A 23,160-nucleotide genomic window follows, 5' to 3' on the forward strand; every position below is an offset into this window, starting at 1 on the left:
AGAAGTCAGTGAACCATCGCTAGCAAAGTCGGCTGTACAACTGGGGCGAGTGCTAGGAAGTCTCTGTAGACCTGCCGTGTGGCGGCGCTCGATCTGAAATCACAGATAGTGGCGACACGCGGGTCCGACATATACTACCAGACCGCAGCCGATTTAAAGGCTACCACCTAGCAAGTGTGGTGTCTGGAGGTGACACCACAGATACCTCTTCCTATCGTCCAATCTGCCTCACCTCCGTGTTCACTAAGGTCTCCGAAGCCATCCTCTCTCGCCGTATTCACCACCACCTTAACCAGCACCGTCTCCTTCCTGTTACCCACTGTGGCTTCCGGCCTTCCTTCTGCACCAATGACCAGCTCCTTAACCTTACCAATCTTCTTTCTCTCCAACTTAACTCCCGTCGCTCCGGTATCTTTGTTTCCCTTGATCTCCAGAACGCCTATGACCGTGTCTGGCATCCCGGGCTCCTCTTCAAACTTCAGACCTATGCTGTCCCCATCAACTTCGTCCGTCTCGTTGCTTCCTTCCTCTCCCATCGTCCCTCCTATGTGACTATCCACAGTTCCAACTCCCACTCTTTCTACCCTTCTGCCGGCGTGCCCCAAGGTTCTGTCCTTTGCTCTATCTCCTATACACTGCTGATATGCCCAAACCTCCCCCTCCTGTTTATCTTCTCCAGTTCGCTGATGACACCGCCTTCCTAGCCCTTTATCCTACCCTTCAACGGTCCCAACGTACCCTCCAAACCCACCTTGACCAATTCACCACTGGGTGCAACCAGTGGTTCCTCCGTCTTAATCCCTCCAAGACCCAGGTGATCATCATCATCCTATCCACCTCACTCCTACCCCCAAATACCTTGGCCTCACACTCGACCGCCACCTCACCTAGACTCCCCATCTCCTTACCATCCAAAACAAAGCTCAAAACCGCCTCCGCCTCCTGAAACTCCTGTCCGGCTGGACATGGGGTCTGCATCCTTCCAACATCCTTCACACCTACTAATCCTTGATCCGCCGCATCCTCTGTTATGCCACCATCGCTTGGATTTCCGCCCCTCCCCGGTTCTACCAAGCCCCCCAAATCCTCGAACGCCATGTGCTCCATCTCGCCTTCTGCATCCGCCTTCCGTCCCTGACACTCATCCTCTACGACCTCATCCCCTTTCCCCACCTTCTCCTTTTCCTGGAACACATCTGCACACTTTATATTGTCCGCCGCCTTGATCCCCCTCAGCCCCTGGTTTCTCCCATCCTCTCAACCTCCAACCAGTTGCCGTGCCTTTGCCGTTGTGTCCCACCCTCTCTCCATCTCCTCACCCTACATCTCCTTTCCCAACACAACTTACACTGTCTACCCTTCCTGGATGGTGAGCTTCGCCCTGACATCTACCCTTCCTACCAACTCTAACCCCTTCTTCCTGCCTCCTCCTCTGGGCTCTTTTTTCTCCCCCTCCCTCCTCCTGAGCGGCTTCACTCTCCTACTCCCCCTCCATCTCTTGTGCCTCCTTCCAGTGTCCCTGCACTCCCTCCTGCCCTGTCTTCCCTCTCCCTCTGCCGCCCCACGTGTCTCCTGCCTCTTCGTGAACCCACTGATGCCCCTCCTCTCTTCATCCCGCCGCTTCCCCAGCTGCCCCCTTGCTCTCCCCTCCTATTCCATACTCTCTGACCTTTTCCCTCGGCAGGTCCCACCTATTTTTATTGTTCGTCGTGTGTGTTCCAAGTGGGTTTTAAGTGTGTTGTTCCGGAGTGTTTTTACTACTGTGGCCGACTTTTAACCTGTGCGTGCGCATTCAGTGCCTTCTCTGTGTTTTAAGAATCGCCAATTGTGTTTTTTAACTTTCTGGTGACTTTTTTTAACTGTCCTCCATTTTCTCCCCTTACTCTGTTTTATGTTTCCCTTTTTTATCTCCTTATGTATGTATAATTTTATTCTTGTTTTAGTTGTAGTGTCACTCGGATGAAGAGCGGCGGATTGTGTCGCTGACAGCCCTCCTCTGCCCATATGGGGCAGGGGAATGAAATCACAATAAAGAAAAAAAACCTAGTCCAGCCTGTCTGGTACTCGCTCTGGATTTCGTTTCTATCTCGGCGGTACTGCGTTCTGGTCGTTGACATTTGCCTGGCCCTGGTTCCCAGTGGATTTACGTTTGGTGTTTGGTGTTGTGGTTTCCACAAGCCTCCATTGTTTCTCTCTTCCTTGTTGTGTCGCTCATAGTCGGTGGTGGTCGGTTGTTGTCATTTGTCGTTGGTCTGTTGTCCGACTCGCCGTGTTTACCCGGTGGTGCGTGCTCCACCGCCGGCGGCTTCCCCGCCTGACGGCTCTAATCCGCAGCCCAAGGCGTTCCCGCTGTTGGTTGTGGTTACATCATCATCTTTAAAACCGGCATCCATACACCGTTTAATTTCACGTGCTACTCCTTACAATTGAAATTATTAGGGTGTTTAGTAATTTCGATTGCTTCCCTGTAGAGCCTTTCGTAATATCCGTTTGTGGCCGCTAGTACTTGCGTCTCCTCGAAACGAATATGGTGGTTTCCTGGCTGGAAAGCATACTCTGCAACAGCTGATCGTTCCATTTCTCCTCTTCTACAATTGCCCTAGTGCTCTTCCAAACATTTTGAAACCGTTCTTTTAGTGGTACCCGCATAAACATCTCCACAGATGAAATTAAACGGTATATGGATGCCGGTGTTAAAGAAGATGTGTACCACCCGTCCACTACTGGGTGATGGCAACGGAGATCGACGGCAACGGACAGCGGCCAATTGCACTGGCGTTTTCAAAACACGTGACGTCAAGCTGCGGCGCGGAAGCGCGCGGCCACGGAATTTAGCCGCAGTCAGTAGCGAGCCAGTGGGTGTGTTGGACCTTCCATCGAGCTACAGACCCCCTTGACGATGTCTCCTTCAGACGGGGACGAAACGTTGGGATTTGACGAAGAATTCACCAACCGAGACCACGGCATCACAGCACGAATAAGTATAATGGACATGACATTACCGGCCATGAAAGTCTAAATTTTAGTATTTGATATTCAACCACAAATATCGAATTCTTATAGCAAGAAATAAGGGAAGAATTCTTAATTATAATTGGTATTAGGTTTGATTAAAACAGAAACTAAAAATGTCAAATGTTGTCAGGGAACGAAAATTAGCTTTACAGGGATTGAGTTACCACACACAGGTAGCCTAGTGTTTATCCCAGATGTCCTAATGAACTGCATTGACGATAAGAACTATAAACTTTCTAGCAATTATTTTCGAGTCTGAAGAATCAAGGCTCAAAGAACGAACTCAGTAGCTTCGTATACAGGTACTTAGCAGTATTCACTGAGAAACCTTGTATAACAAAACAATATCTATATCATATGCAAGTGAATCCACATGAAAAATGTTGGTGATCCACCAACTCCATATTTTGGACCAAGAAAAGGACCATTAATAATTAAATCGAGAGCATACTTCATTAGAGAATAATTGTAATTGAGGTATCTCTCTGCCAGCATAGTAGTCTACTACTGCCCATTACGGAAGTAGGAGGAAGGATACACTTAATGCTAGAGACGAGGGAAACAAACAACATTGTTATACCCATTAGTACATGAAGAGAAAAGTTAGGAAAAGAAATCGAGATGTTTTATGGTATACGGTATATGTCTTAAGTCGACTTGAGACTTATATTGGCAGGTCATAATGTCGAGAGAATCGCGCCAATGTACTTCCTTTATTTTTAATGGCAGAAATTATCATTTTCATGTCCACTTGGCCTCAGCGTGAGTGCTGACACCTTGCATAAAGTAGCTCTCTATGTAGATGACTTGCTGATAACTAATTCTACTTTCAAGGAACATGTGGAGTCTCTAGAAAGCCTTGGAGTCTCTAGAGAGAGTGCTACAGTTCAAGAAAACAGGAATTACAGCATATTTAAACTAATCAAAACTTGTAAGAAAATATTTTAGTTTCTGGGACATATCATTTCACCTCATAGTGTGAAGTCCGATTCAAAAATATAGAAAGAGTGAAAAACGTGGCATCTCCCTGCACAATGAAAAAAAACTGGGACCTTTCTTAGGATTAGCCACATTTTGCCACCGATTCATTCCGAATTAATTCTTTAGCAGTGCTCCTTTACTCTGGCTGCTAAAGAAAAATGTACCATGGTGCTGAGACGATAACAGTCGACTGGGTTCTGGTGAATGTACAATTTTACATCATCCTGTTATGAATAATGATTTTTGCTTAGCTAACCATGCTTCCTTTTCAGGCCTTGGATCTTGTTCCTTCCAGTTATCAGAAGATAATTCTAACATTGTTATCCAAATGACCAGATTTCAAGCAGGACACTGTCGGAATCTGTTACAGAGCTAAAGTAGTGCTCTCCAAAGAAATTTAACTATTATGCACATGGTAAACTTGTAAAGATTTTCTGTGATCATTAGGCCTTAAGTTTACTTTTGAGCTGTAGTGTACTGCACCAGCGATTAACACAGTGATCGCTATTTATCCTTGAGTATTGTATATAAATATCATACACACAAAAAGAGGGAATTGAATTCAAATTTTTGATGATGAATGAACCCACATATAGGGATATTATAGTTAGAGGTATGCCATACAATGCAACAGTTACAGAAGATCAAATCTAAATGAGCAGAAATTAAAGAATTCCCACAGATAAACGCTTTATTTTGTGTCACAAAGTTCTGTTTCATCGTTATAGCTGTCACGTTGAAGTATGGTGTGTATATGTACCAGAAGCTTATCATGGAACCCTAATCTGATGAACCCATGGTGTCTGGGGACACTGAGGTATATAAATAAATGCACTCAAAAATTAAAACGTTACTGCTGTTTCAAAAATATTAAGAAATATATTCAGCAGCTACTCAGAACTTACACGACATGTCTGAAAACCAGATTGATAGATGTATATTGTCATGTTTATCTACATACTACCCCCTTACTAAATCAGTAGATCTTCTAGGGACAGAGAACTAGCTGGAGCTTTTCCAAAATCAAGTGGAGGCGTAACATATGTTGTAGCCTTATTGGACTTTCCACAAAGGTAGTCGAGTTGTATGGATTAAGGATACAGGATAATTTCCCACCTGAATATTATGTAAAAATCAACACCTACTTCTTTGAGGCGCTGTTTATAATGTATTTGTTTTACAAATTTTTTGTGGTATCAGGTAATGCAGCACACTTTCTAAACAAATAAGAAATAATTAGAAATTTTTTAAACAGTGTAAGAATTATTAAATTACAAAGGAATTTATGCAATTTTTTTTACAAATATTCTTCCTCAAATTGAGGTACCATTTAATTCAATGCTATACATTTGACGGAGACCAAATGTTTACCAGATATGCATGACATGATGTCTGAGGTACTAGACCTATTTATTTCCAAGCATTATGCATATTACAAGGATAAAAAATATTACATATTAAATTTAATTTTTATATTTTTTTCCTAATAATGTTATTTTTTATATAATTTAGTTGATTCAGCAATGAAGCTTAGGTCTACTACATACGTATGGATTATTGCAAGTTTCAGGAAAAAATTAGAGCAATGCTTTAGAAAATTTACGAAATATTTGTATCTGATTTCTGAAAAATTTAACTTGAGGGAAATTCGATTACTAGACTACGATTTCGTACTACCATCAGTACACTGCTGCACGGTGGAAAAACGAAACAGAGATGTAAATTAATGTTGTTCTTGATCTGAGATTTTGAAAAATTCCCAAATATAGACAAAATTCGCCAGCAGCGCCAAAAATTTCTGTGTTTGTATACACATACTTTCCAAATTAATGCCAAGAATTTTGAACTACGTCAATAAAATTGGGGAATGTATCCCAAAAAATTCAATGCCACAAAACAGCCTTGACCAGGCTGATAACAGCAGCAAAATAAGTGTGAGGTAAGCAGCGAAGTAGACGGAGTGAATGTAAAAAATTAGGCCTAATCTTGACGGGAGTCTCAAAACAATCCTTCGACTTCTGAAATCTTCTGAAGAACCACTTTAGGAGGGAGAAAGCTAATGCATCGTTTTAATGATAAGAAATTTAAAGTACGCTGCTGACTGAAAATAAGTGATATTATTACAAATGACACAGGCCTGTAGGAGCCTGTGTAGAATAACAGCAGACAGCAATCAGAAATTTGGTGATAAGTTCCTAAAACCCTTACTGACGGTATTTCTTCTATTGTTTTGGGGCATTTAAGTAATATCAATATTCTAAAGTGCATTGCGAAATGAAAAGTTTAGGTTCCAGCAGTTATGAAATATGTAATGAGTGCACTGAATCGCAAAAATAAATGCTGTAATGAAGTTTATCGTTCAAACATGTGCGCAACACAGTTCCCATATTAAGGAAGGAAGGAATAAGTTACTTTATTACTAAATATAATTTAGGCTGGACTGTAGATAAACAAGCGAGATAGACGACCAAAGTTGTAGCAGTGAGAGATGTGACATATCCAAAGACAGTGTCAGAATCGATATCTCGTGCAACAGGTATAACAGTGATGTTATTCTGTATAACGTGTAGATATGTCCATGTCTTCTATCACTTAATACGTCACAAACGGAAACGCAGTTGATAAATCTCTCAACCACTGATGCAGCTGCACCTGAAGCATACGATGAATGTGAAGTTCCCGACCACACCTTTTACTTTCGGACTTCCAATAAGCAAATCTAAAACAAATCACTGTAAAATATAAATGAGGTATGATACCCCAACATTACAGTGTGACAGCATGAAAGTGCCAAATTACAGAGATGAAGATATGAACAACAGAGTTAACGGGAAACAGAGACAAAATAATGTCAATACAGCAGCGCTAACGGTGGGAAAATTCCGAATAATTTTTGAAATGGCCTATTGTATTTCGTGATAGAGGAATTGAAAAAAAAGACACAATTCATCAAGTCTATTCCTCAAACAGCTTGTAAACTCGGAATATACTGCTTATCATACATTGCGAGACGTCTCGCTCTTAGAGAACACAAATTAAATATGTCACTTCTAAATTGTCTATACTGCTTATCATACATTGCGAGACGTCTCGCTCTTAGGGAGCACAAATTAAATATGTCACATCTAAATGGTCTGTTTAACACATTAAAATATTTATTTGTCGTAATATAAATCAAATCCGTCGCAAATTCGATGTTTTACGCCTTTCAGACATAAAGAGCCATCACAGTACTCCTGATGTCAAATGCAAGACTTTGTATGACCACCACCCATTGCTGTAAATGATAAAAAATGACACAAAAAGGATTTTATTGATGCTATTCCATATAACAGACAGATATGTAGATGTCGACATGGGACTTTTCATGTACTACAATTTAGTGAATCACAATCGAAAGGGACCTTAGAGACACTCATAACACGTTATGCTGCCTAAGCTGAAATAAACACAGCATATCAAGCCCTCAACCACATCGTTCATGTCATTTGGAAAAAATGAGACTTCCGACGAATGTTCGTGACGTTCTCGCTCTACCTTTCGACTGCGTAATTCGATGTCTTCTTCAGGTGCTACTCGAGAATAGTTCCTGAGCGGAAAGCGTCCAGTATTGATGCCCCTAAATTGCTGGCCGCTCCCCAGTCGGCCCGCGCCGCGTCGAGTGTCCCCCTCTCAGTCGGCCCTTCCAGATGCAGCTCCAATGGTCCTCTCTGGTCGCTGGTGTTTCCGCTGCCGTCCGCGCCCGGCTAGGCCGCTCTTTGTGGTCGCAGTCGTCATCTGTAGTGTCTGGTGTTCTGTATCCTGGCTGTTTCCGTGGTCTCCACTTCTGTTTCTTGCTGGGTGCTTTGTAACTGGTCCGCGCCGCGTCGAGTGTTTCGTTTATGGTCCGTGACTGCCAGGCTCGGCTCCCACCGTCCCCTCTGGTTGCTGGTGTCCTGACCAATATCCGCACCCAACCTGGACGTCCTCTAGGGTCGTGGTCATCATCTTGGGAGTGTCAGGACAAATCTGTAGTGTCTTGTACTCTGTCTTGTGGCTGTTTTCTTGGTCCCCACTCCTGTTGCTTGTAAGATCTCGAAGTGTTTTGCTTCGAGTTTTGACAAGTTCAAGAGCTGGATCCCCTAACGTGCTGAGCTGGCATCCAGTGTCATGGTTGATTAGATCTTTGATCTCGATGATCGCTTTTATGACACTGTCTCAATATCTAGCGGTCTATGTGACAAACTTGGTGTCATTGTCGTTCATCGAGTGACGGATGTCTAGACAGTGTTCTGCTATGGCTGATTTGCTTGCATGTCTGTGTATGGTGTGTCTCTGGTGTTCTTTACACATGATGTCCAGAGTCCCGGTTGTCTGCCCAATGTATGACACCCGACACTCACGTGGTATGTTGTAAATGCCTGGCTTCCATTGACACAGGTCAACCTTTGCATTCTCCAACAATGTCCCAATCTCAGTGTGTGGGCAAAACACCATCTTGATGTCACGTTTCATGAGAATTCTGCTGATCTTAGCAGAGATTGGTTCAGCATATGCTGCGTATGCTACCTTCTTCACCTCTTCTGCTTCTTTTATTGAATCCAGTGGTTGACTGGCAGGTTGAAGTCTCTAGATAAGAATCAATTCTTGCTGAACACTGAATGTAAGTGTTCTATCTCCATGCCAAACTGTCGGGGTCTGACAGAGTACATGCTGTGTGCACTAGAGTTTTGAGCACTCCATTCTTCTGTGCGGGGTGGTGGCAGCTGTTGGCTTGTGAGTCGAAGTCAGTGTCTGTCGGTTTGCGGTACACACTGTGCCCAACTGTGTCAACAGCCTTCCTCTTAACTAATACATCCAGAAATGGTAGTTGTCCAGTTCTCTAGTTCTATTGTGAATGTTATATTTGGGTGCCATGAATTTAGATGTTCCAGAATATCATCTAGCTTCTCCCTGCCATGGGGCCAAATGACAAATGTATCATCCATATATCTAAAGAAGCACCTGTTTTGATATATTGCCAACTTAAGTGACTCCTCTTCAAATGTTTCCTTGAATAGGTTGGCAACCCTGGTGATATAGGGCTGCCCATTGCCATTCCTTCCGTTTGCTCATAAAATTGTTCTCATATAGGAAGTATGTCGAAGTTAATACATGCCTGAATGCATCGAGGAGAGCTTCATCGAGCCTCTGTCCAATAAGATCAAATGAGTCATTCAGTGGTACTCGTGTGGCGAAAGACACCACATTGAACTGACCAAGTCAGAGTCCACAATGTATAGTTGCCTCAGCCGTTTTAGGAAGTCCTCTGAATTCAGAACGTGATGCACACATTCGCCAACATGTGGTGCCAGCATCTTCTTTAGGTATTTTTCGGTAGGATAGGTGGCAGCGCCGATATTGCTAACAATGTGTCGAAGAGGAACCCATTCTTGTGAAGTCAGTGGAGCCCATACATTCTAAGTGGTACTGGCGCTTTGGAATGTAGCTTTCTAATGACTTGTTTAGGCAGGTCCAGCTTCTTCAGCAGAGCTCTGGTCTTTTTGTCCACTTTGTACTGGGGGTCGCTTACTCTTGGTTTGTATGCAGGATCATCTTGAAGTTGTTGCACTTATCTGTCATACTTGTGACTGTCTGCTGGCATCACCACAGTGCTGTCATCCTCCCAGAGTTGTCCAAGTGCCAACACATTAACGCTTGAGCTGTTGGATTTCCGTGGCCTGATCTTGGTGAGCGCCGTGCATGTCTCTCTTTGGATCTCTTCAGCCACACTAGATGGTAGCCTGTTGTTCACTTGCTCAAGTTCACTGATGAGGGTTGCGACAGACACGTTACTGGGTGTCACCCCAAACTTGAGGCCCTTGCTGAGTACTGTTAAGGTAGTCTCATCAAGCTGCTTGTCACTCTTGTTGACCACTGTATGCATGCCCCCTTCTGTTGCTCCTTATTGTTGAGGCGCTCAGACTTGGCTAGTTGGCTTGCCGTTAATTTCCTCCTTATGCAATCTGCTAGAGACCAGTGGGCACCACCATTCTTATCCCAGTTGATTGGCCAGAGAAGCTGCTACGGAAAGATAGAGATACAGCAACTTCCTGGACGCTACATCTAGTCGAGGGCGCCTGTAACGCCCCCTCTCCCTTACCTGCATGACGCTAGCTCGGTGTCTGATCTTGTTCGCCGTTCTGGAATTGACATGGAGCTTCATTCTGGCGAATACAGGAACTACCACCCCTCTCGGCATCTGAGCTGGAAACTGAGAACTCTGCATTCGCCCTTTGCTTCTTGAAGTTGCGCTCCATTTCCTCCCCATAGATTCTTCTAATGTAAATCTTCAGGCTTTTCGAGCGATCTGCTGACATTTTGAAAAAAAAAAGTTACTGCTGCCGGATGTTCGCTTCGTTCTGGCACGATATTTCGATGGCGAAACACGCTGTCTTCTTCAGGTACTACCCGAGAATGGTCCTTGCGTGGATCGAGTCCACTTTTTATGCCTGTAAAGTCCTGGGCACTTTCTAGTCGGCCAGCGCCACATCGGGTGTTACCTCTGCAGTCAGAGCTCACCATACGCGGGTCTGCAATTCTCCTTTCCTCACGAGTCCGCCCTGACTCATGAGTGGGTGGGCTGGTTCAGCCGTTTTCGCTATTCCTACGTGTCCTGTTGGAATGGGGTGGTAGCCTCTCAGATTGAATTGGCTTGAGGAGAAAATGTGTGTGTGTGTGTGTGGGGAGGGGGGGTGTCCTGACTTTGCCTGACTTTGTTATGAGGCGTTACTGCCGCAACAGGTCAGGCCAACGAGTGGTTGGCCTGTGGTGGATAGGGTGGCCCAAGTTCTGGTTAAGCCTGTGGTCGGACCGTTCAGCCTACTCGTAGAAGACTCACGCCGACTGCCCGAATCGGTCACGGAGCAGGGGGATGCCTGTCTGCTCTTGTAGGCGAGCAGTGGAATAGAGCCTCGGCAGGCGCAGAGAGAGCTAACTGGCTCCCATGGTCCTCTCTGGTCGCTGGTGTTCCCACTGCCGTGCGCTCCCCGCTCGGCCGCTCTCTAGGGTCGCGGTCGTTATCTGTAGTGTCTGGTGTTCTGTATCCTAGCTGTTTCTTTGGCCTCCATTTCTGTTTCTTGCTGGGCGCTTTGTAACTGGTACGCACCGCGTCGAGTGTTTCGTTCGCGGTTCGCACCCGTCAGGACCGTCTTCCATGGTCCCCTCTGGTCACCGGTGTCCCGAGCTACGTCCGTACCTGACTTGAACGTCCTCTAGAGTCGTGGACATCATCTTGGGAGTGTTAGGACAAATCTGTAGTGTCTGGTGCTCTTTTCTGTTTTCTCGATCTCCACTCCTGTTTGTTGTGAAATCTCGATGTATTTTCCGTTGAGTGAAAGGTGGTATTACCCAGGCAATCGAGCCTGATTATTGCATCTGTGACATCATCAATTATAAAATTTCAATGTAAAGTACAACGATACCCCAGATAGAGCTCGACGTGTACCATTAATGTACATAGCAACTGGTGAGCTGATCGTAGCAGAAAGGCAGAAGAAAGTGGGGGCCAGCTGTACATGTGAGTCGAAGGGAAAGTGAAAAAATCCAAACCAGAATCCAACAGAATTCTGTCCACTCCTTTAATCTTCAATTGAATGTCGCTGAGGCACTGTCTTGAAATGGATATGCCTATGTGTGACTGCCATTGCCATTTGGTTTGGTGCAAGGTCAGGTGCACTTGTGTGCCTCATTTCTGTACTTTCAGTGATAACAGCAGTTACAGGAAATCGTAGGTTCAGACTCAGTATTTTAAACTGTGACAAAGTAAAACACCTACAGCCGTTACTATGATTTTATTTTATTTTGTTGCAACCAGTTTCAGCGCTACAATGCGCCATCTTCAGGCTGTAGTTGGTGCAGAATGGATTGATATAATCTCTATATATATCGCATTCTAGATGGTTAGAGTGCTAACACATTATCAGTGTTTCCAGTTACGTTGGCAACTGATGCAATATACATATAGAGATCACATCAACCCATTCCTCATCAACTACAGCCTCAAGATTGTGCATTCAAGTGTTGTAACTGGTTCCAACAAAATAAAATAAAATAAAATAATAAGGAAGGCTGTAGGTATTTTGTCACAACTGCAAACAGTCGTGGTACCAGGAACCTCCCGCGAGAAGGATCGACATACAATAACAATAAATGTCAGATTGCTTTTTTACGAGATAAAAACATGTTTGATTTCATCTTACAATTCCAAATTTTCAATTATAGTCCACTTCCCTTTTCAAATAAAAATTATAAAATGTATAAATTTTATCCCAAAAATATGTATAAAATTAAGAGGAAAGAAATGTCGGTGATATTTCTTCTTTATGATCCCTTTTTCTGATAAAAATCGAGTTTAAGAAAATAGGGAAATAGATCCATTTATTATATTTTTGTATGTTATACACCTTAAATAATTCTTAGATTTTTAACAGATATGAGATTGTTGTGCACTCTTGTTTTTACATAATAAAAAGATATATACTATTTTCTTTCAAATATTCTCAGTTAATAATGCAATAGAGATCTGTTACTTCTATTTTAGTAATCTTCTTAAAAAAATAGAATTGCTAGCATTGTTGAGCTTCTTCAGTAAAGCCTCAATTAATATAGTAAATTTTTTTATTATGACAATTTAAACTACACACTGAAAATAATTTTTCATCATGAAACTATTTGATCAGAAAATGTCCATATGGAAATTTACCGATTACATTTTGAAATATATACCTTTTATTATCAAGTGGGCTCAATGTCTTCTTATTTACTTCAGCTGAATAAGTTTAACATTTAATGATTCGTATTAAATTCATTCTTTTCTGTTGCTCTCTATTGTTAAACAAAAAAATTCTTTTTAATCTTCTAAACATATTTCATTTTTAACAATATGTTTCATACTTCATTTAGATTTTCTTTATTTTGTGACCAACGTTGCTGGCTTACGTTTTTGCTCTTAAACCAGAAAGTCTACTCAGAAGTACTGCTTTATTTCTATCACCTTGCATCTTTAATACTACACTATGACTGGGTGAAGATAAGCAGTTGTGAGCGGATGCAAGCATAGCAATTTTACACTGTAACATTAAATTGAGAAGAGGTGAGAAGGGGCAAGTGTATTTCGGAATAATGTAATTTGACACAATTTAAGTACTACATTCACATCCGATACGGAGGGAGTGGAGGGGCATAGGTTGTAAAGTACAAGTTGATTCTTTTCCATCATTTGCGAATTTTTCACTGGATGTCCCATTTTACCACTGTACTATGATCGTTTGAAGTTAGGATGAGCGAGAGGGGAGAGGCGAGGATTTCTCATTTCCTGGGCTTTTTCTAATACCATGCTCTCATTGGTAGGAAACAGCAGAGGGAGGAAGAGGTGTAATGCACAAATCTTGGACTTTAGTACTGTGCTAGAAGAAAGAAATACGAGGAGAAATTTTTCAATTTTCCGCTAACACAACTGGACTATTTCGGGCATTTTATATTTTTAAGACTGCTGAAATTTGGCTAGAGATATGAAGGGAAGAACATTTTTAGTTTCAAATTACTGATGATTGATGTACCCTGATTTCAGTGTCATCAGTGATGTCATCATGTCCTTCTTGGTCATGTGATGACCTTGGGAAGATCAATGACTGCACTTGATGTCAAGTACTGGGCTACATCAGTTGTAGTTCATGAGCATTTCTGATCCGAAAATCCCACAGCAGTCGTACTCATAGCCTTCAAACGTTTTGCTAATACTTGAACTTATTTAGAGTGCAGTGAATTTTTCCTCTAAGTAGATATCCTGTGCATCAACTACATTTGTACACTTCCATTCATAGCTGATGCAATATTCTATGTAGGTTGTAATGAGAGAAAAGTCCTAACCATATTGCAAACATTAAGGTTAGTTTAAAGGCTGCTGACATCCAGCAGCCCTTGTTAGAGCCATATCAAGCACTCCAAGAGAAACGCATCAGTGAACAATACACTATAACAAGCAAAATTTAGCTGATCAGCAATCAAGTTGATTAAATGGAAATCAGCTACAAAGCATTCAACGTAACAAGAAGCAGGAGTCTCTATCATTGTGCACCCAACAGATCCATGAGGAATACATTGTAAGGTGTTTGTGATAATTATCTAGTTCTGGCAGTTTTAGTCAAAAATCACTTATATCAGAACGGTAGTTTAATAAATACGCATCTCGTGATTTTCGGGACATTGGCGCAATTTAGAAGTCCACAAAAATGCTTTCATATTACTGTTCTTTTGCCAAAGAAACTCCTGCTAGCAGTAGTTGTAATTTGTATTTATAGTGTGGATCTGACTTCAAACACTATTCGTATTGAGGCAACTATTCAGGGTCAGATTTCGGGGACTGGTGTTCAGTCCACCGATTCAGTCTTCATAGGCGTTCCTCTCAATGGAAGCGGCCCTTTCGCCCTTAATCTGGGCAAGAGTGTTTTTATTCCTTCTTGAGCTCTTAAGAATTATGATGGAGACAATGATACTCAGCATCATGGATTATGAAAGAAAGTATACTAGAGAGTATATCGAAATTATTTCAAAAGCGTCTTCCGCACTAAACACTCTACTAAATAACTATTCATAATTAAGATCCTGTGACAATATTGATCTATGTTCTTAAGTAGAAAACAATACCTGCAGCACGGAAGAATAACTCTACTCCCTTGACATTAATATTGAACAGAGGGGCATACGTACAAAAGGCTAAAGTAATTTAAACGTTGGAACAATAAACATAATCCTCCATTAATTAGATTACACCATGGATTTATTACAACTTCGACCCCTCTTACAATTTTACGTTACCAAAAACAGAAATCAAGCGTCTTATCGAATGTGCCACCTCGTTAGTTTTTAATAATAAAGAGATATTGTGAGTCGGCTGGTTTTAAATATGCTCGTATGAGAACAAAAACTGTCAGTCGACAACACGGCGGATAACGCAGTGCGCCTGTGTAAAATACGTGACAGAAAGTGTTTGTGTTGTTGCAAAAAAGAAGAAACGCCAAGAAAAAAACAAGGAGAGGAGAATCTAAGTAAAATGAACAACTGATAGTGCGTAACTTTAAACTCGCGAAATTGAAGTAAATGATTGGAATCGTTGCTTTTGCACAGGCCAGCTGCAGCATCCAAACTGCTGTCGAGATTGTACCACTGAAGATACATGTAATTTGCCAGCTGAAGATGGGTGCAAACCCGAAATGCATATTGGCATAAATAAAACTCATTAAAAAGTGGGTGGTTACTGTATTTTTATAGTGAAATATTGATTCGTCTCCCATGCTGCTAACAGAAAAAAGCGGAGAAATGGAAAAATATCTTGTTTAGGTATTCTGATAGGTTTTCAGTTTCAGCAATCCACATTTAGTGTACAACACACGAACGTACTTGCCTCTATATCGTGTATCACTTCTGCAGCAATACTGTATGAGCTGTGGTAAAACCATGTTCATGGTAGTATCCTAAGGACGTCTTTGCCATTTACATGTACATCACTATCAAACCAGCCTTATTATGGTATGTTGTGGAGGGTGCTTCTACTATAATTTTCCCTCACTTGTGTCCCATTCGCGTTTGGCTGATGGTACGAAAAACCGTTCAGGAATCCTTCATAGAAGCATTAAATTCTCTGGTGTTTCTGAAGTGACAATTATGTCAGACAATTGAGAAGACGTAATAAGTTGTCTGTCTCTTTTTGGAACATTTGTTCTAGGTACTTAAACGAAAAAAAAAAAATCTGCGTGAGGTGTAACGCATCTCTTGTTGTGTCTGCCATTGGAGATCGTCGAGTATCTACACAATGCTCTTCCAGTTAATAATCCAACCCGTGATTAGTCGGAGCCTGTTACATGATTAACATGAATTTTGTTAAGAGGAAGTAAAGCACGTGCACGGTGGAAAGAGATAGCAATAAAGACCGGCAACAAAGTAGTTTTAGTTTATTAAGGTAAAAAAGAGGAGCCATAAAGCAATAAAATGTTAAGTGAGGCTGAGACGCAAAATTCTAGTTATATCATGCGTTCAGTAAGTTAGGAGTAATTGATAAGCAGATGTAGCATGACCTCCTGGCTACATACTTGCATAATAAAGGTAAAATAAAACATTGTAGCTTTCAGGTCATTGCAGGTCATGTCGCACAGCTTTTAAAGCGTTGTACGGAGTCGGTACATCATTGTGTTTTGTGCAAACAACCCCTCGTGTCCTTGACACTGATGGGAACCCCGAACTCCCGCCCTTATGGGCAGACGTACGTGCAGCTGCCGAACGTCAGCGCCGACGTCGGTGCCGGCGCTCCCATCGTACACATCAAAGGATTTTTCGCGCATTTCCCGCTTCTCGGTAAGACAAAGCCAAAGAACCTTCGTAGACGACTTCCAGTAAATCCTACAGGAATATCACTACATACTGAATTATTCAGTTGTGAATAGACTCAACGTCTGCATGTCAGGACTCGTGAGTCGGAAGCTCTTCTTCCAATGTGCGCTATATGTCGAGCAGGTGATGTCCCACAGCATGTAAATATGTCAAGTTAATCACTTTTCTGTAGGATCAAGTCCTGCTAAAAAGGTAAAAATTTATTTTCCAACAGTTTCAATCGAGAAGCGGATTCTGCTTCACATAAAGTACGGAGTTTAAAAATGTCCATTGTAGTAAGAATACTTGATTCTCTAAATGTGGAGCTCGTTTCCAAAGGTACCAAACACAAATGATCACAGTTTTGAGAAGAGCAGAAAGATTCCCTTTAGCCACAATACTTCTCGTGTGCATACCATTGTAGATTTACAGTTTGTCTGTGACTCACTGATACGTATTTTAGGAAAATGTAAGAAATTCCTCATCATTATTGAACATTTTTTGGGAATTTTACTTTCGATTACTGACGAAGATGACGTGATGCAGACGCGAAATTTAATGTTGCAGGTCCTGTACGGGCCTTTCTGGATACAGAAAATGTTCGACTGCTGCCCTGGTCAGCACATTCTCCAGATCTGTCACCAACTGAAAACGTCTGGTCAATGGTGGCCGAGCAACTGGATCGTCACAATACGCCAGCCATTACTCTTGATGAACTGTGGTATCGTGTTGAAGGTGCATGGGCAGCTGTACCTGCATACGCCATCCAAGCTCTGTTTGACTCAATGCCCAGACGTATCAAGGCCGTTATTACGGCCAGAGGTGATTGTTGTGGGTACTGATTTCTCAGGAAAATGTAATCACATGTCAGTTCTAGTATAATATATTTGTCGAATGAATACCCGTTTATCATCTGCATTTCTTCTTGATCTAGCAATTTTAAGGGAAAATAGTGTATTATTAACACTCAGAACCGGTGTATTTTGTGACACTTACTGCAAATGACTTTAGAGTACATGTTTAGCAATCAAAAGTTTAAAACATAACTTATCTTTGTCCTCCTTAGAGTATAATTTGTCATACAGTAATTCTCTACTGGACAAGATTTAGTTCAGTTCATACGTAATTACTTTGTCTGTGTTGTTAAGAAGAAGTATTTTAAAAATGATTACTCAAAGTGAAACTAGATTTTCCTAGTATTACTGATATTCAGTTCCAAACCTCAGTCATCATAAGCAACGTCCATGTTGAAAGCATCCATCCTTATTAAGTACAAGTACATCATTAATCTCTACCACATTTTTTACAATGAGATTTGGTCCAATTCATAGCTCATTGCATAAAGTACACATACCAAGTTATTTCTCTTTGCCTGTTGGGCAGGACGACTATTAGTTAAAACTTTTGCTTGAGGCATGATAGGATTTTTGTATCCCGCCTGGAGGGCAGCGCGTGGGTAGGAGCAGGAAAAGGTGAAAATCTCTCGGTACTGCAGTGTGAATTAAAATCACCTTTACTTTAGCAACAAGAGTAATACATAACTTTGCCCTGAGGTGCGAAGCTGAAGCGAAGTGTCCCGGCCGTCTTCTCTTGATCAAATGAGGAGAATCTGCAGCGGAGCTCGTAGATCTCAACAGCGCCTGCTAGAGGGCGCTGTCGTCGGTGTCTCGTAGTAGTGCCACCTTAACGTACGCCGTAGCGTCGTAGCTGCTGATACTACAACGATCATACCCCATTCCCCTGCTCATCGTTTGATATTTTTGTGCTTGTTCACTGGTGTCATTTCTTATGCAGCAGGCAGACCAACCAGTACTTTTGCTTGCGGCAAAATACGATCTGACCTCATCCGACTTCTGATAATTTTGTGTTTGAGCACTGGTGTCATTGAGTATACAGCACGCAGCCTAACTGGTACTGATTGTGCTGAATAGTGTGACGTTTAGCTTCACTAATTTTGAAGGCTATTTACTTTGGAACTGATATTTGACCTAGTTCTTGCAAGATGACCCAGTAAAAATCAGTATTCAGGGAGTGAAATTTTCCTACTGCCTCAAATACACTGTCATATTTCTTTCGTAGCATTACAGTTCCAAAGTTTTCCGAGTCTCTAGAGTACCAAAAGACCTATCTGCAGGGGTGTATAAATGACCACGGGTGAAGGGGAAGGCCAATCAATCTCAAACCCATACTGTGATTCAAATAAAATACAATAATTATTTTTTCGAGACGCACAATTATCAAAAGACAGTGAGATTATGATGTTAAAATGGCTTGAAAAAATATCAGTGATATGTAATAATTTCCCATGGACACCTACCTCCTGGCTCTCTGAGCTACCTGTAAAACTGTGCCATATCTGGTGAAACATTTTCCTATTGTCATGAATTAATATTCCGAACAAGATACCATAATTGGAGTGGTCAATACGCACCGTTAATTTGTGTCTTTGGTAGAATCTGATTCCGTATATGTTCAAAGTTCACTGTTACACTCCCAGCTCAGGTCACAGCACTCAGCCACGCAGTGCAAAAGGATTTGGTACTTCTTGGTACGAAATTTCAAAGGGATTTTGTATGTTTTGGTGTAAAATGCTGGATTTGGCGACCTGTGTATGAGATATTTGGTACTTTTTATAAGAAAATATTTTCTTGTTGGATCTAGCAAGCAAGTAGACAGGAACTGCCTACTCTAAGTGATTTTTGAATGTTTTTGGTTTGCTATCTTTTGAAAACAAGGTCCACAAATATATTTTAGCCTTGTCGGCAGTGAAGCAATATGATATGTCTTAAAAACTATCATACTTCTTTTACTGATGTCACATTCAAAGTAATGGCGTATAGTCTCCTACAATAGTTTTGTATCTTCTTGTGATGATTGTTTGGCAACTAGTATCGAATAAAGGCTTATTTTTATGTAGATTTGATGGCACATAAATACGAGTCTCTCTACTGTACTGCCATTAAATCAAGATGCGCCATTTCTGTAAGGTAAATAAGGTAGTACTAGAACGGTGTTATTCATTTAGACGCGGTAATGATTCCTTCGGCCATATATTTATTGACTGTCCATGCCCATAGAATATTTGACCAATACTGAAACAAAATTCATACTTGTCGTCAGTTATGAAATTAACTCTCACCCAGATGCTACAGTGGTAACTGATTTCAGTACATCGAAAATTATTCCCCTGTTTCCCAGCGCCTAGTGCATTTGCTTGCGAGTCTTGTATGAGAGCAGAAATAAATCAAGAGGTAACAGACTGCTCGCCTGTTGCATGGAATAGCTACTTTCTAACGCCGTCTGCTCTATATCTGGTTCTCAGGAACACCCCCCCCCCCCCCCCCCCGACCACACCCACATTAAATTACTATGTTTTACAGTCGAATGCTATTCGAAATTTATCCCTCACCTCATAAACATATCCTTCCATTGCGATAATATAATTCCTTTGATCCCTTAACACACTGTTTCAAACGATGTTGTGTTCTTTTGCTGCAGAGGGAAAATAATTTTCAGCTTATTTTATGCATTTACTGCTGATTTATTGCAACTGTGTATGACGTTGTCCCGAATAAACTATGTACATATGAATAAAGTCAAAGACTAAATTTAATATTCTGGCAGTTTTATTAGCGTTGGGAAATAAAAGTGAAGAGTGGAGTCTACTGATACGCAATCCAAAACTAGACACGAACTTCAAAGTGTGCTGTAATAACTGTAGGTCAGCAACTTCCGTTAATCAGTACAACAAAAAACCAGTCAAAATTGCAAATTTCACTTTCTTTGTTTACACGATGGCCAGTTTCAGGCCGGGACCCTTTTTCAAACCATCGACACAGAAAGCAAAGCTGGTACTTCCTAAAATACAAAATCCATGTTAAAAATATATAACTGTTATGGAATGCAAAGAAACTGTTACAGCTCATACGAATTTGCTACATTGACTGGGTTTTCGTTTCACTGAGAAAGCTAGATATTTCTGTTACAAGCCCCTTTCCACATCAACGGAATCAATCAACGCCAGACGCACTGCATTAAATGGTAAATGATCCTGTTATTTTGTCATCATCATCAGTTTTGTGTTATATCAGGACGTTAATTGTGTCTATACTTCCTACGACATATTGCTTTTTTCGTTATATTGCCCTGTCTTCTGCCGTCCACCACATCATCCAGAATATGAAATCTGTTCCTCCCTTGTTTCCTCTTCCCTTCCAGGTATTCCTCTTTGAATCTTTTTATAAGTCTCTTCTTCCATCTTAACCTACGTCCAATCCTGTTTCTTTTTCTTGTTTTTATTACATTCAGTAATTGTGATTGCTGTCCCACTCTTCGCAGTAGCACCCTATTTTTCATCTGGCCATCCAACGTAATCTTTCCATCCTCTACCACATCCACATTTCAAAAGTGTCCAGTCTTGCTGAATCTTTCGTCCTCAGCATCCTAGTTTCAGGACACTTCATACAAAACATTTTATTAGTATTTTCCTAAAATCTTTGTTCAGATAGCTCCAGAATATTTTTTTTCTTGCAAAATGCCTCTATTGTCATTGCTATCCTTGTTTTAATGTCTATCCCGCTCTTCCAGTCGGTTTTTATCCTTCTTCCTGGGCATTTAAAGCTCTGCGCATGTGCTAATATTTCCCCATTTGGTATAATCTTTAACCTTTCATTTCCTCCTAGTGACAGTTTTTTGTTTTCTTTGTATTTATTGTCATTTGCTCTTTCTTTTAGCTTCAATGGTATCCATCATATCCTCTAATTCTTTTTCAATCTGTTGCTGAAAGAGCCATGTCGTCTGCAGTTTCAAACAGCATATACTTCTTTCTCCAGTTTTTACTCCCTTGTCACGGATTGTGGTGAATCACATTGAAAAGAGTGTGAAACCGAAAGCACCCGTGATTTACTCTGTTACCAAGTGCAGGCAGTTGTTACTTTCTGTTCTAATTTTCACTGAATCGTTTTCGTCGAATATAATGAATTTATGAGTTTCGTGGTTTCCCATTCCATTCCCTTTTCCCCAACTATAGCAGTGAGGATATCCCAAGCGACACTATAAGGTGCCTCTTCCAGGTCTATAAAACACATTTATTTCCCTTTTCAAATAACCTCTCAGAATTCACAAGAGTCCAACTCAATGACTTGTGCATGTATTCAGGCTGAACCCCAATTCTCCCGCATTACTTTTTCCTGTCTTTTATAAAGGATTCCTACCAAAATTTCCGATGCATCTGAAACGCTTTTAATTGTACCGTTCTCATGGCATCTCTTGGTTCCTTGAAGAATGATGTGTGAAATTTACGTACATACGCGTCAAAATTTGCAGAATAAGCTTACCCAGCTGAATAGAATCCGGTCATGGTTGTGATAATTTTGATTTAAGCACGTAATTATAGAAAATTAATCTATTTGAGTGTGTGACAGATTATTGTAGTTAGTTCAATAGGAGATTTCATCCTCCAAAATTTCCATACTAGTACTGATAATATATTTTAATGTTCAGCACTCATTTTGTAACCGAATGTTTCCATCATGGACATTGTTACCTTATAATGTGTCGGGACGGGGTGCATAGCTCCATCCGTTGTTAGAACTGTGCAGTGCTATTTCGAGGCTTGTTGTAATGTGCAGTTGTCAGCAAACACAACATTTAATGGCCGTTATCGGATAAAAAAACAACTGAGAGCAGTGTAGACTCCAATATTGTGCTCATTTTGGGCAGCTGTTAGCTTTTTTTTTAATTAATATATCAAATACTGTCTTAAAGTCTCGCACAGAGGCCGCACGTTGTAATTTACTCCTAGTAAGTTATACGCTGACAACACATACTAGGGAACGGTCTACTAATGGAACAGCTTGTGCACACAGCAATGAGACTCAAAGTAGGAGGAAAGTAGGAAAACTGGCTATTACGGACCTGCTCACGGTCAACACGGCGATTCCCACGGTACCCGGCGTCGGGTTTCTTAAGTGGGCCGACCGGCTCCGACTCTGCAAAAGGCCAGGCGAGCGCACGCAGGTGTCGGTCAGGCGCTCGTTAGCCACCCGTGACTCACGCTACTGGCTGATCTCCAAGAAGCCGCTGCTAGGGCCTTCGCCAGCACTGTGGCGGCGCGCTTCATTCTGGACACGAAGCCTTCGGTGGACAAGTGGGTAGCGGGCGACGCCCTGCAGCGCGCCCAGGACGTATTCAGCACGGTGCTCTACGACACCTTCTTCCCCGGCCGCGCTCCCGCCGTCGTGGGCCTGTACAGGGCCCTGCTGGCGCCATCGTTGTCAGCGTTCACCTACTACAAGTAGGCTGGCAACGACTGCTCCACAAGCCCTCTGAGGATAACTACAATAATACTTTTTTGTTCAGCAACCACTAATTAGAGATTTACACTACTGGGCATTAAAGTTGCTACACCAGAAAGATGACGTGCTACAGACGCGAAATTTAACCGACAGGAAGAAGATGCTGTGATAAGCAAATGATTAGCTTTTCAGAGCCTTCACCCAAGGTTGGCGCCGGTGGCGACACCTACAACGTGCTGACACGAGGATAGTTCCCAACCGATTTGTCATACACAAACAGCAGTTGACGGGCGTTGCCTCGTGAAACGTTGTTGTGATGCCTCATGTAAGGAGGAGAAATGCATACCATCACGTTTCCGACTTTGATAAAGGACGGATTGTAGCCTATCGCGATCGCGGTTTATCGTATCGCGACATTGCTGCTCACGTTGGTCGAGATCCAATGACTGTTAGCAGAATATGGCATCGGTGGGTTCAGGAAGGT

The 23,160-nt window shown here is 41.9% G+C and overlaps 1 protein-coding gene across 1 annotated transcript; it reads left to right on the forward strand.

The window, feature by feature from the left end:
* The first annotated feature begins 16,238 nt into the window (after nt 1–16,238).
* LOC126282326 (putative beta-carotene-binding protein) lies at nt 16,239–22,679 on the forward strand. Its single transcript, XM_049981983.1, has 2 exons — nt 16,239–16,365; nt 22,456–22,679. Exons 1-2 carry the CDS (start codon nt 16,239–16,241, stop codon nt 22,677–22,679), a joined length of 351 nt encoding a protein of 116 aa, XP_049837940.1.
* The last annotated feature ends 481 nt before the right edge of the window (nt 22,680–23,160 follow it).

This window comes from Schistocerca gregaria, chromosome 7 (assembly GCF_023897955.1).
Source record: "Schistocerca gregaria isolate iqSchGreg1 chromosome 7, iqSchGreg1.2, whole genome shotgun sequence".
In the NCBI taxonomy this organism is placed as follows: Eukaryota; Metazoa; Arthropoda; class Insecta; order Orthoptera; family Acrididae; genus Schistocerca; species Schistocerca gregaria.